The sequence below is a fragment of the Monodelphis domestica genome, chromosome 7 (genome assembly GCF_027887165.1).
Source record: "Monodelphis domestica isolate mMonDom1 chromosome 7, mMonDom1.pri, whole genome shotgun sequence".
NCBI lineage: Eukaryota > Metazoa > Chordata > Mammalia > Didelphimorphia > Didelphidae > Monodelphis > Monodelphis domestica.
In genome coordinates this window covers 80,040,707-80,053,617 of record NC_077233.1, presented here as the reverse complement: position 1 = coordinate 80,053,617, position 12,911 = coordinate 80,040,707, and the positions used below count along the sequence as shown (strand labels likewise).

Here is a 12,911-nt window from a genome sequence, read left to right as displayed (position 1 = left end):
GATAACCAGTTTGTATTGGACCCAGTAAGCAAAGTATAACACACAATTCATATATTATCCTACCTTTTCCTCTTTACAATTCCATGAAGTAAGTGCTATGGTTTTTAAGCATACCAATTTTAGAGATGAGGAAATTGAGTCTTAGAAATATCACCCATGGTCACACTTCTAGTATGCATAGGACGCTTTTCCATCCAGTGCTCTTTCCACCACAATATGACAGCCCACAAAACTGATTGATGGCAGATGACAGCCTAGTTTTACTACAGAAGTTTATTTGCCTATTTATAATACTTGAATAGTTTGATGTCCCCCCATTTTTTACTTTTTCCATTAAAGGAAGAAATCAATAGTGTTCCACATCTCTCCTTCCCTTTAGGTCTTTAATAATGGGAAGGAAAAGGTGGTTAACCTATTGGCCTGTGGTTTTTAGAAGCACATAGAGCTCTTCTCCTAGATTATGAGGTCATCTTTTATATATTAACGATAGATTCTTTCCTCTGAAGACATCTTCACCTTAAGTATCCAGTTTTTCTAGGAAGCAACAAGCACCCAATTACTTTATTTTCTGCTGGAGAAATGTGATTATTAAATAGTAGATTCACTACTGTGGCCTTAGGAAACTTTCAATCTTTGTTTTAAGTGGATACAATTCTAATTAATTTATGCCAACCTAATTTTGTCTTATTTGGAAGGACCCTGTTTATTTCACATCTATTTCTTACTGTAGTCCTGATACTGTGAAGCTCTGCCAGTGAAAGTTCCAGAAGAATGTCTTAACCATTTCCTTTCCTTAAGGGAAGCTATAGGTGAGGGGAAACGGTATGAGGCTTGAGCTTGACAAAGAAGGAATTTGCAGAACTATTGTCAGGGAATAATACCAAAGATATTCAGACACAGGGATGGAAACTCTAGTAAAATGTAGAGAGTTGAGATGGGATTCCTATTCAGGAAGATCTAAAACAAGTTAACTCGGTGGCATAGTAGATAGAGAGCTGGATTCAGAGTCAGGAAGACCTGAATTCAAATTCCGTCTCAGAAACTTACAGTGTAGTCCACAGTTAAGTCATTTAAATTCTCACTTTAGTTCCTCATCTGTAAAATGGGCACAATGATTGCCCCTACTCCTCACTATTGTTGTAAAGAACAAAGGGGATAAGTTAGATATAAAAAGTATTTTGAAATCTTTAAAGTATTATATCAATGCTAATTGTGATTACTATTATAATGATGAAGATGAAGAAAGAATTCAGGGAAAACAGAGAGGCCAACCAAAATATAAGATACCAGGAAGTCATTTGTAATGGATTCAGGATGGGGCTCTGTGGTTTTAAATCAATATGATAGATTTTTTAGCAAATTAACCCAAACTAGTTCATCTAATAGGCTGTTGCCTCCTTCAAAATAGTCACCCTTAAAATTTATATGCTCATTTCAGGGATGTTCCAAGCACTCTCCATTGCTGAAAGTATTTTTGGAATTTTATATTTTTGTAATTCTCTTAAAAACCTACAGCACTTTCTTTTAAACATCCTCAGTGATACTAAATCTTTTCCCTGTGAGAGAATATTTGATTTGGCAGAATAGCTGAAAGTTATTTAGAGTCAGGTCTTGTGAATAAAATGACTGATCAAACTGAATAATATAAATTTAATTCAAAGCAAAATATGATTATAAAGTTAGAAGATTGATTTTCTTAGGTATTTCTCATTCTTCCAGGTTTTTATCATAGCCTTAGAGTGGAAAGAGACTTTAGAGGGTGACTTGTCAAAACTCTCCTTTTATAGATGAGGAAAGGAAGGTCTGGAGGTGAGCTAATTTGGGAAATTTCATATAGATAATAAGTAGGAGAGCCGGGTTTGGAAACCACTTGCTCTGATTCTAAATGCAATGACCTTTTGGGCAGTTATGTAATGACAACTAAGGGAAACTAACAGTCTTTAGGGATGAGAAATGCTAGGAAATTGTAGAAAAGAGCACAGTCTAAGTTGTAACAGATATGGAAACCTAGGTAGGAATCTGAAAATAGAGATAAAAAAGAGGTAAGACAAATATTATAGAGGGAAGAGAAGAAGACTTTAGTGAATGAGTTCATTTCACATAACTATTCTATTTAAATTCTATTTAGGGACATTGCATTAATCATCATCCCTCCTTTCTCAGTGGGGTTAATTGTTAGTCTTTAATCTCCCCTTCTCAAATCTCCTTCCTGTAGAATATAAATTCTTTGAGGACCAGGACTGTTTCATTTTTGTCCTTGTATCCTCATTTGGAACTTAGAATTTGAAAAAGTTTGTTGCTTCATTTATATTACTTTATGTAAACAAAATAGTCTATTTTACAAGTATTTGGCAAACCATAGATTTATTCCTGGAAGGTCTCTAGATTTTTTTCATTTGCTGTTGATCGCTTTCTACTAGTTTAAAATTAAAAAAAAAAATGGATGAGGCAGAAGAGGTAGAGAAGTCCTTTGAAGGTGACAGAGGATCTGTGACCTCATTGTTGTGGGCATTGTATCCAATGACAGACTACAGTTGTTCTCAAAAAAAATCACCTCATCACTCATCTGTAATAAGTCTCTTTCGGTCTACCTAGGTTGGTACTCAGGGAGTAGGTACTAAATCTATTACCATGATTGTTTTTCAAGCCTTTCTCGATTGGTAGGACCTGCTGGTGTTATTTTTCCCAGCATAGTCAACAAGAATCCAAAGTCATTTTCATGCTCCCTTGTGGTAATGACTTGGGCATTTAATTCATGAATTTGGTAAGGTAAAACTCAAGGTTAGCTAAAAAATTTCTTTTGAAAAAAGGTAAAAAATAATTGATTAAAATAAAGATGGGATTATTTATGGATTTTAGTTATATTATCTACATTTTTCTTCTATACCAGCAAAATAGTTAATAAAGAGTTGGTGATTATCTGTGTTGTCATTCTCTTTTTCCCCATTTCATCTTTATTATTTCTTGAAGTATGTAGTGCTTTAGCTTAATGGAGTTTAGTTATGTGAATATTAGCACTTAAGGACTGTTTTTCTTCTTTTTCAGTGTCTTTCAAATATGTCAGTTTTTCCAGAAGCACTTAAAGCCCTCTACTGCCTTAATTCTTCAGAAGGTGAAGATGACAGTTTTGAATGTGTTAATCATCCTATCAGGTGGGTTGCTTCAAGATTAATTGTTGATGATTGTCAAATAATCTAAATTAATTGCCCCAATGTCTTTTGAATACTTTTTGGTTTTAAGATCGTTTTGGTGAGATATGATTCATAGTGACTCTGAACCTATGGAATGACCCATGTTGTAAGGGAGAGGTATTATACAGGCAGATCACATGATCATAGGCCATTGGATTTAGAGATAATTTAGTCGAACTCCTTTGTTTTGCAGATGAGGAAGTTGATGTAGATAGAGGATGAGGGACTTGTTCATGTTCATTTAGGTATTACTATGCCTCAGATCCAAACAAAGCACCATAAGACACCTTTAGCTCAGGGTCTCTCAAATTTTTTACTAGTGTCCACATGGTCAGAAACTGTAAGTACATGTGCTCCATGATTTTGAGTATATAATACATTGAATTCAACTTCAACTAAAAATACTGATTGGCCCAAGTCTTCTAGCATCACACCTTGTGACAATTAGTGGTATATCAATGGCAATGGCAACTCTTGATAAACTAATTCAAGTTTTCCAGGGACTTGGGTTTTTTCCTACTAAAGATCTCATAGCCCACACTCTGAAATAAGACAAAAATATAATTGTTTTAAAAGCCACATGTCAAATACCTAGGCTAAAGCATTTTCATTACATGATTAATTTTTAAGAGAGTTATTGTAATGGAAGTGATCATTATAAAGAGAAATCATAATTCAGGTAATGGGATTTACCTTTATCTTTTTCTGTTGGGCTTTTTTTGGCAGTATAAGGAAAGACTGATGATTTTTGTGAGTTTATTTTATATTCTGCAACTCTGCTAAAGTTGTTAAATTGTTTCAATTAGTTTTTGGTTGATTCTCTAGGATTTTCTTGATGTATTATCCTATCATCTGCAAAGAGTGGTAACGATTACCTCATTGCCTATTCCAATTCCTTCAATTTCTTCTTCTTCTTTTACTGCTGTAGCTAGCATTCTAGTGAATTATTGTGATAATTCAATGAAGAGATTAATTTATCAAGCTAGAACCATGGAGAAGAGTCATTATTCTGCCAAAAGCAATGGGCTTTGTGTGGTCCTGTTTAGAACTTCCAAAGCCAGATCTATCTAGGGAGATAGATCTCACCTCTTCCCCCTCCATTAATCATTCAACAAACATTTCTAACTATGTGCCAGGAATTGTACTAAGGAAGATAGGCTGTGAAGAGTTTTAGTGGGTCAAGAAAGTGTATTTGATTCTAGTTGTAATTGTCAGTCAGCAAACATTTATTAAATGCCTACTCTGTGCCCAGCACTTTGTTTAGTGTGGTGGATAGAAACGTAAAAGACAATCTCTCTTCTCAAAAAGCTCATAATTTAATGGGAGAGACAATATGCAAACAGTCATGTACACATAAGCTACATTTAGGAAAAATTGGATATAAACAGCAGAAGGAAGGCACTAGAATGAAATAGGATCAAGAAAGGCTTCCTGTAGAAGGTGAGACTTTAGCTAGGATTTATCCTTCTCCCTTTCCCCTCCTCCTCTTTCTTGTCCTCCTTTTCCTTTTCTTGTTTCCTGTCCTATTACCGTAGGTCAAAACCAACAGCACTTTATATGGACTTCTCCTTTATTCTAACTTTCTATTTTGTATTATGGTTATTAGTACACAGCATTCACCACTCATTAGATTACAAGCAGTTTGGAGACAGCTACCTTTTAATCTTTCTGTCCAAATTTTAAAAACTAGAGTAGGGGTTTTTAACTTGAAATTCAAGAGGATAGTTTTCAGGGCAAGTTCATAACTTTGGATGGGAAAATTGCTTCTTTATATTCATTAACCTTTAACTAGAAGTTTAGCATTCCATTCAATTCTTTAAAAAACATAATTTATTTATTTATTTATTCATGCATGCATGCATACATTCATTTATTTATTTATTAAAAAACCCTTCCATCTTAGAATCAATACTGTGCATTGGTTCTAGGGCAGAAGAGTGGTAAGGGCTAGGCAATGGGGGTTAGGTGACTTGCCCAGGGTCACACAGCTAGGAAGTATCTGAGGCCACATTTGGAGCCAGGACCTCCCTTACATTAGCCTGACTCACAATCTACTGAACCAGCTAGCTGTCTGGAAAATATTATTTTTAAAGGAGTTCCATAGGCTTTACTAGATTGACAAAGGGGTCCAGGATATAAAAAAAGAGTTTAAAACCACTGAACAAGAAAGTCTAGCTCACAGTAGGCATTTGTTCAGTGGATAGAGATTAGATGCATGCCATATCTGCCTCTGAATGTAAATATAACAATTATGTAGATAATTTTCCAAAGAAAACCTAAAGCTGCTATGAAAATGCCTTGTATTAGGCCAAATAAAGCTTAACCTTTCTAAATATTCTTTAGGATTGTCAAAAACTGCTTTCTAACATGTTTAAACCAGCTAAGATTGAGTCTGCCACTCAATGGGAGCTGTCTTCATTTTAATTGCCTAAGCAATATATTGAATCCAGCCACAGTTGAAGACATAATCATTTTGACACTTCACACATGGATAAAGTAATGGCTTTTAAATGAATTAAACATTTAGATTAATACCTCCAGTTAAGTTTATTTTCTAGATCTGCATTACAGCTGCTAAATTGATATAGCATGTTTGGAATGACTTCTTAGTAACAGAAAATTGATTTTTAATCTTTATATTTAATTACTGTCTCTCCTCCCCTAGCATATTCTGTATCAAAATATTCTAAGCTATTAGTTAGCTCCTTATCTTCTTGGAAAAATTTGCTTGTAAGGAAATGTGCATAAAAGGAAATGAATAGTGTAAAATAGAGTAAAAATTATTGATTTAAATACCTCATTAATTAAAAATTTGTATTTTAAAAATATGATCCATACAATTTTTGTCAAATGATTTTTTCAAATAACATGTATCAGTGACTTTTGCTTTCATATCAATCATTTCTAGTAATTCTCATCCCCACCCACAAATTGATCTCTCCCTGGTTAAAAAAAAAGTAAAGCAAAAGCTAACAGAGATAACAAACATCTAATACAGTGGCCTCACCTGACAAATTATCTAATATTTTATCCCAGTAGTTCTTCCCCTCTTTCCTATTATTGGTTTTTCAGTTGTTCAGAGATTAGCTTCCTTTCAGTATTTCCTTCACTAACATCGTCAGGTGTGCATATTGTTCTTTTGGTTCTGCTCATTTCATTCTGTATTAATTTATTCAAACTGCTCTATGTTCCTCTGAATTTCTCATACCCATTATTTCCACTACTCAATAATATTCTATTGCATACATATACAACAGGGTTTTAAAAACCAGCCATTTTGCAATTTCTAAGCAACCACTTTGTCTCTGATTTTTTGCTGGCATCAAAAATGCTGCCAAATTCTCGCATTTTAGAGCTAAAAACAATCTAAGAGGATATATAGTACACATCCACCCCTATTTGTAAATAAATGTATGTTGTATTAAGATATTGTTATTGAATAATATGAACATTTAAATTTTCATTAACTTTTTATTAGTGATATTTAATATTAGTTTTAAGGATATATGTTATATGCAAATAATAAAACATCATTAAAATTTTGTTCCACCTCAAACTTTTATAAAAATTAGGGTCATTTGTGATAGATTGAAGGCTGAGCTTGGAGTTAGGAAGATCTGAGTTCAAGTTCATATTCAGGCACTTACTTTGTGACCCTGGGCAAGTCACTTGACCTCTGTTTGCTTCAATTTCTTCAAATGTAAAATGTGTGATAACAGTACCCATCTCCCAGGGTTATCATGAGGAGCAAAGTAGCTACTGTTTGTAAAAAACAAAGAAACAAACAAAACTGCTTATCATAGTGCCTGACACAGTAGACACTATATAAATGTTTATTCCCTTCTTCTCTTATTATGTATCCTCTCTGAGACACTCAGGAAAATGAAGAGGCAACAGGCATTTAGATTGCTTTCTTTGGCCAGAGGATTGTTGGAGGAGGAAGGTTACCTCCTCATTCATATTGGGTTAAGAGCAGTCTGGTCCTTTATCATTGGGGGAAAAAGCACTGGGGACTTTTAAAATTTTGAGACAGCAAAAGTCTGTTCGTTTTTTATAGGTTCTAAGATACATAATGGAGACTTGAGAGTTCACTTAGTACAACAATCTCATTTATAGATAAGGAAACAGGGATTTAGTGACTTGTCCAAAGTCATACAGCTAGTGAGTATCTGATTTCAAATTTTCCTTATTCTAATTCCAGTGCCTTAATCACATGTTGTGCTATATACTAGTTTCAGGTAGCTAAACAAATACCACACTCTGGTATTATATGTCCTACATTAATTAGCATTTAAAAATATGGTATAGTCATTTCTTTTAAGACAACATAATTGCTTAAACATATTTCATACAAATGTGTCAATTTCTTTCCCAAAGAAACTAAGATCCATTCATCCCCAAAGATAAACTGGTGACTAAATATATATTATTTGTCAATATAAAAAAATGGTGTTTTATGAAAAGGAACTTTTTTTTTCAAAAAGAAGGGACTTTTAAAATGTGCAAAGTAAGGTTTTAAAAGAAAAACTTAATGGAAGATTTTCTAAAAGCAGATGTTTTCATAGTTGTCCTTTAGATTATCTTGTTAAAGTTTCATTCTGGAAAGAACGTTGGCCTGGGAAAATAGAGAACTGGGTTCTAGTCCCAGTTTTGTCACTGATTTGTTATGTGTTCTTGGTCAAATAATTTCATTTCTTTAGGTTGTAGCAAAATGAGAGGTTTGGAATAATCTAGTATATATATATATATACACACACACATGTATATATTTATTTAACAACTCTTGTGAATCACTAGAAGTAATTTAATTGTTCAATTCCACAGTCATTTATTAATTATCTACTATGGGCCAGGAATTGTTCTAGGCACAGGAAATACAAAGATAGAAATGAAAAGGAAATATTCCCTGCCCTCACGAAGCTTGTATTCTTTTCGATTGAAGTCACTTTCTTCTCTTTCTGAAAAAAAACAGTTTTGGCACTTGTGAAAATATCTTTATGCATTATATGATAAAAATAAACATGAAAAATAATTCCTGAAAAATGTGAAATGAATTTCAAAAAATATATTTCAGTTGGATTATGAAAAACATGGTTTATTGGATGTAACAACTTAAAAATGGAGCACAGATTACTTAAATGCACCATCAGAATCCATACAGTTTAACATTTACTTTCTTCTCTCTTGTTTTTGAGCCTATCTAACTTTCAGTGCCATTGACTCTTCAACTTTCTGCTCTCTTCCATATACTCTCTGCTTCAACCAAACTGAACTGTTTTTATTCCTTGGACATATCTTGTACTTTCTCATCTTCTTCCTTTCTGAGTGTTCTCTGTACTTGGACTGACCTCTCTGCTATTGAATACTAAAATTTCTTTTAATGATAAACTCAAATACCACCTCTATCAAACCACTGTCAGCCAGATAAGACATACATAAAAGAGAACAACATGGCTCTTTGAAAAGAGCATTGACTGGTGTCAGAGGAACTGCGCTTTAAATCCTACTTCTGATGTTGACTACCTGTGGGACCTTGTGTAAGTATTCTTCTGAGAATGAAGGGACCTTTGTCACCTAGTCTTGTAATTTTTTACAAACTGAGTTCCAGACAGTAGCCCAAAGGCATACTAGGAATAAATGGATTAGCTGGATTTTGAATTCAGGTCTTCTGACTTCAAAAATAGTATTCTTTTACATTGAGTCATATTGCTAAACTTCTTTGGAGCTCCGTTCGCTCAATTATAAAATGAGATAGGTGGACTATGTGACTTCTGATGTCTCATCTAAAGCTTGATTTCTGATTATATGAAATAAATAGGTTCATAAGAAGGAGATTACATACACACAAATATATTATATAGAATATTGTGGATAGAATGGGAGTGATAACTTTTTTTGGGAAAGGTAGGAGACAATGAAAAAAGTTTTCTGTATTAAATGAAAGAGAAAGAGAAATGGGTGGATGAACACAGAGAGACAGAGAGATAGACAGAGAGAGAGAGAGAGAGAGAGAGAGAGAGAGAGAGAGAGAGAGAGAGAGAGAGAGAGAGAGAGAGAAGGGAGGGAGGGAGGGAGGAAGGAAGAGATGGGGAGAGACAGAGTCAGAGATGGAGACTAATACAGAGAGAGAGAAAGTACAAAATGACCTTCATCTACTTTTAAATTATGCATACATATGAGTGTGCATATATATTAATTATTTCCTCCATAACTACAGAACACATAAATCCCACTAGAACATCACTAGTTTTTATAGTAGGAGTTTGTAAAGGCATTCTTTGTTATAGTCCATTTCTTTCTTTCCTAGTTTTATAGTGCAAGCATTTGTTTATTTTCAGCATAAGGAAGATAACTTTATAGAAAATGATTATAGAGCTTGTGGGTATTTTCTTCAAAGACTGAGAATTTATGTTAGGAGGAGAGAGTCAACCTTGTCAGAATTTTCTTTAGATTGTGTTTTGACAGGTTTTGCTTTGAGAATTACAGATTGACCTTGCATGCTTTTTCTAGATCTCCTTATTTTGATCATGCAGAAAGTTTGGTTCTAGAAATATCACTTCCTTCATTATATCTTCATGCTATCTGAGAGATCTAATAGGCCTCTGATAAACTAGATATGAATTTTTCCTTGCAAAGGTAGAAAATAATAGGGTCTTCAGCAAAGTCGTTAACTGTACTTTCATGCACTGCTTTTCTAATACTTCACGTTTCTCCCACATATACACACTTGGTAATGACTAGATAATATAGAAATGAGATTCAGGTTCATATACTGACCTTAGCTGACCTTTTTTTTGACCATCCCGTCAACAATCTCCCCTAAGACATTTCTTCTCAAGTTTAAATACTACTAATTTCTTCAATGAGTGTTTTTTCACTTTTAGATTCTGGTTTGTTATCATCTAACAAGTTATTTATTTCCTCACAGATTTGCATCATTTGTAGGTTGTGATAAAGTTGCTATTGCTTTCATCTAAGTCAGTAATAAAAATTTGAAAAGCAGAGCACCATTAAAAATGTGAACACAGACAAATACAAACTTGGTCACTTACTTCCAAATTAAGATGAATTCATTAATGACCACACTTTATACATCTATCCATTTAAATAATTTTGCATCCATTTAGCTGTTATTATCTAGCACATGTCTTTTCATTATCTGTGGTAAGTACACTGAACTTGGAGACTCAGGACCTGAGTTTATAGGCTCTTTCTGCCACTTTAGGTCTTTGAACAATCATTTCAAATAAACTGGACAACAGCTTCCTCATCTGTAAAATGAGTTGGACCAGAAACATTCTTCTAACTCCTGATCTATGATTCTGTAATCTTGACTACAAGGATAGCATGAAAAATTTTGTCCAAGGCTTTGCTAAAATTCACTTATATTTTCCCCATCGTTTGCCAATATTTCCCCCTTTTCAAGATAAATGCTAGTCTTAAATGAAAGTTCATGGTGAAGAGATGATGGCTATTCATGAACAAAACCATTTTAAAAGAGCTCACAAACAATGCCTTCAATAATGTGATCTAGAATCTTTAAAAAAACTCAAATTAGTCTTATTATTTACATTGTAAAGATCTCACCTCATTGCCTTTTTTTTTAAAGTAGGAAACAGTCCTCTGGCACCTCTCTCATTCTTCAGGAGTTTTCAAAGATCACTGACAGTTTCTCACAAATCACACCTACCAATTCTTTCAGTGTCATGGGATATAGTTCATCTGGGTGAATTGAATTGAACTTATTGAGGACAATCAGTTATTGTCATATTGTTTCCAGTTTTTTTACATTCTGAATTTATGATTTCCTTTTCTGTGCTATGCTTTTCAGATGGAAAATAATCCTCTGATAGAGAAAACAAAAACCAAATAAGAGATTGCTTTCTTTTCATTGGTTTATCATTGTTCCATCCATACCAAGCAATGTTCCTGTCCTCCTTTAATCTTCCTCTTGTCATCAGCATAGATTCTTGTGTCTCTCTCAGCACCTGGAACTGTGTTATTCACCTTATAAATTCTTAATAATATATTCAACTGATTTGAAATTTAATTAGAATAATTAATAATATTCTTTGAAATCTTACTTCTTTTTATATATCATATATTTTTTCATGTTTTTTTTTTTCTTTTAGAAAATCCACTTGTAATAGGACTCAAAATTTTACTGATTATTTTATTCTGTTCCTTCTCATAGAAAAACCTTCTTTTACTAAGGACATTCTGTGTACTTTTCTGAGCTGCAAGGATGGATTAATAAGGAATCTCCTCTTATCCATTGTACAAGGAATTACATTGGCTCATAACCACTACCAGGTTTGTAGACTTGCTAACCCAGGACTCTGCTTCTTCAGTAATTCCCTTACATTTATTTTTCCGTTTTGCCTTTTTAATGAATAATTAAAATGGTCATCCTGAGATACATTAGAACTTAGATAGTTTAGGTGCTAAATTCAGCAGTATGTTTTTACCCATCTTGGTAAGTTATGAAAATGTTAGTTAAGAAACTCATTTTGTAGCTACATGTCCTTTCAAAGTTTGAGACTAATAAATTATTCTAGTGAAGTTTTCTTTCTAAATATAAAAAATTACTGTAACATGACATTGTCCATTTCATTAGTATCTTCAAATTTAATTGTGGAAAATGATACCAACTCAACATTTATATCATAGTTAATAAGTGTATGTCTTTTAATTACAATGAATGAAAATAACAATTTCTTACCTTCGTGACTATTGTGTCTCCTAGGATTTTGAAAATATTTGGTCCTCATCCAATCCTGGACATTGTGAAAGCCTTTTACATACTAGCAGCAAACTTTCTAGTACCTTGGAAAGTTTTAAGAGAAGCTTGGAAAATGCTACAGCCAGAGACTGTGAATGCCCTCCAGGGTTAGAAACTGTTCAGCAACATGTGCAAATGTAAATCCAGGTTTTTATTTAAGTTGGTCATTTAATTTTAAAAACTGAAAATGATAAAATAGCATTTTGTTTTCTTGTACCAGATCTATGAATTCATTGGTACAGGAAATTCCTGATGAGGAAACACTTCTATAAATGTCAATTAGTACTTATTTTGCAACATGTAGTTTTCCAGTGTTTCTTGGGACACTGAGAAGCTAAATGAATTTCTGGACCAAAGTCACAAAGGCAGTAGATGTCTTAAGTGGGACTTCAGTCCATGTTTTCTTGACTTCAAAGCATATGTGGTTTCATGATAATTATAAGACTAAGCATACTTAATAAAAAGGAACACAGATTTGTTTTTGTTCTCTAATTACTCCAGGTTTCTTGCTTATTTCTTTAGTGTTCATTCAATATTTGGGAAATGGAAAACTACTAGAGGAGGAAATATATAATTTGTATTCAGCAGATGATTTAGAGGTAGAAAGAACAATATTCGCCTAGACTCCCTGTTGCCCCAGTTCCTTGATATTTCTTCTCTGTCTTCCCTTTACATTGGAAAATGAAGCATTCAGTCTAAAACTATTCATCATGAATCTTTATTCCCTGAGTTCATCTTGGCAGGAAGTCTGAGGAGAAAATGTATTGCTATAGTATAATCATGAATGTAAGCAGATAGATGGTGTGAGGAGGAACTTGGGATTTAATTACCTTGTTATCCAGTCCTTCTCCCAGGATTTTAGGAAGTCACGTTCTCTCTAATGTATTTTCTAGTGTTTTATCTTGCCTAATTTGGCATTAATTTTCCCTGTCATTTTA

The 12,911-nt window shown here is 33.5% G+C and overlaps 1 protein-coding gene across 1 annotated transcript in view; it reads left to right on the top strand.

Annotated features, from left to right (window-relative positions):
* The window catches only part of ABCA13 (ATP binding cassette subfamily A member 13), a 497,021-nt gene that overhangs the window by 124,365 nt on the left and 359,745 nt on the right, over window positions 1-12,911 (top strand). Inside the window, 3 exon segments of the mRNA XM_056806268.1 lie at window positions 3,046-3,152; window positions 11,386-11,504; window positions 11,938-12,110. Coding sequence (XP_056662246.1) covers window positions 3,046-3,152; window positions 11,386-11,504; window positions 11,938-12,110 — 399 coding nt within the window.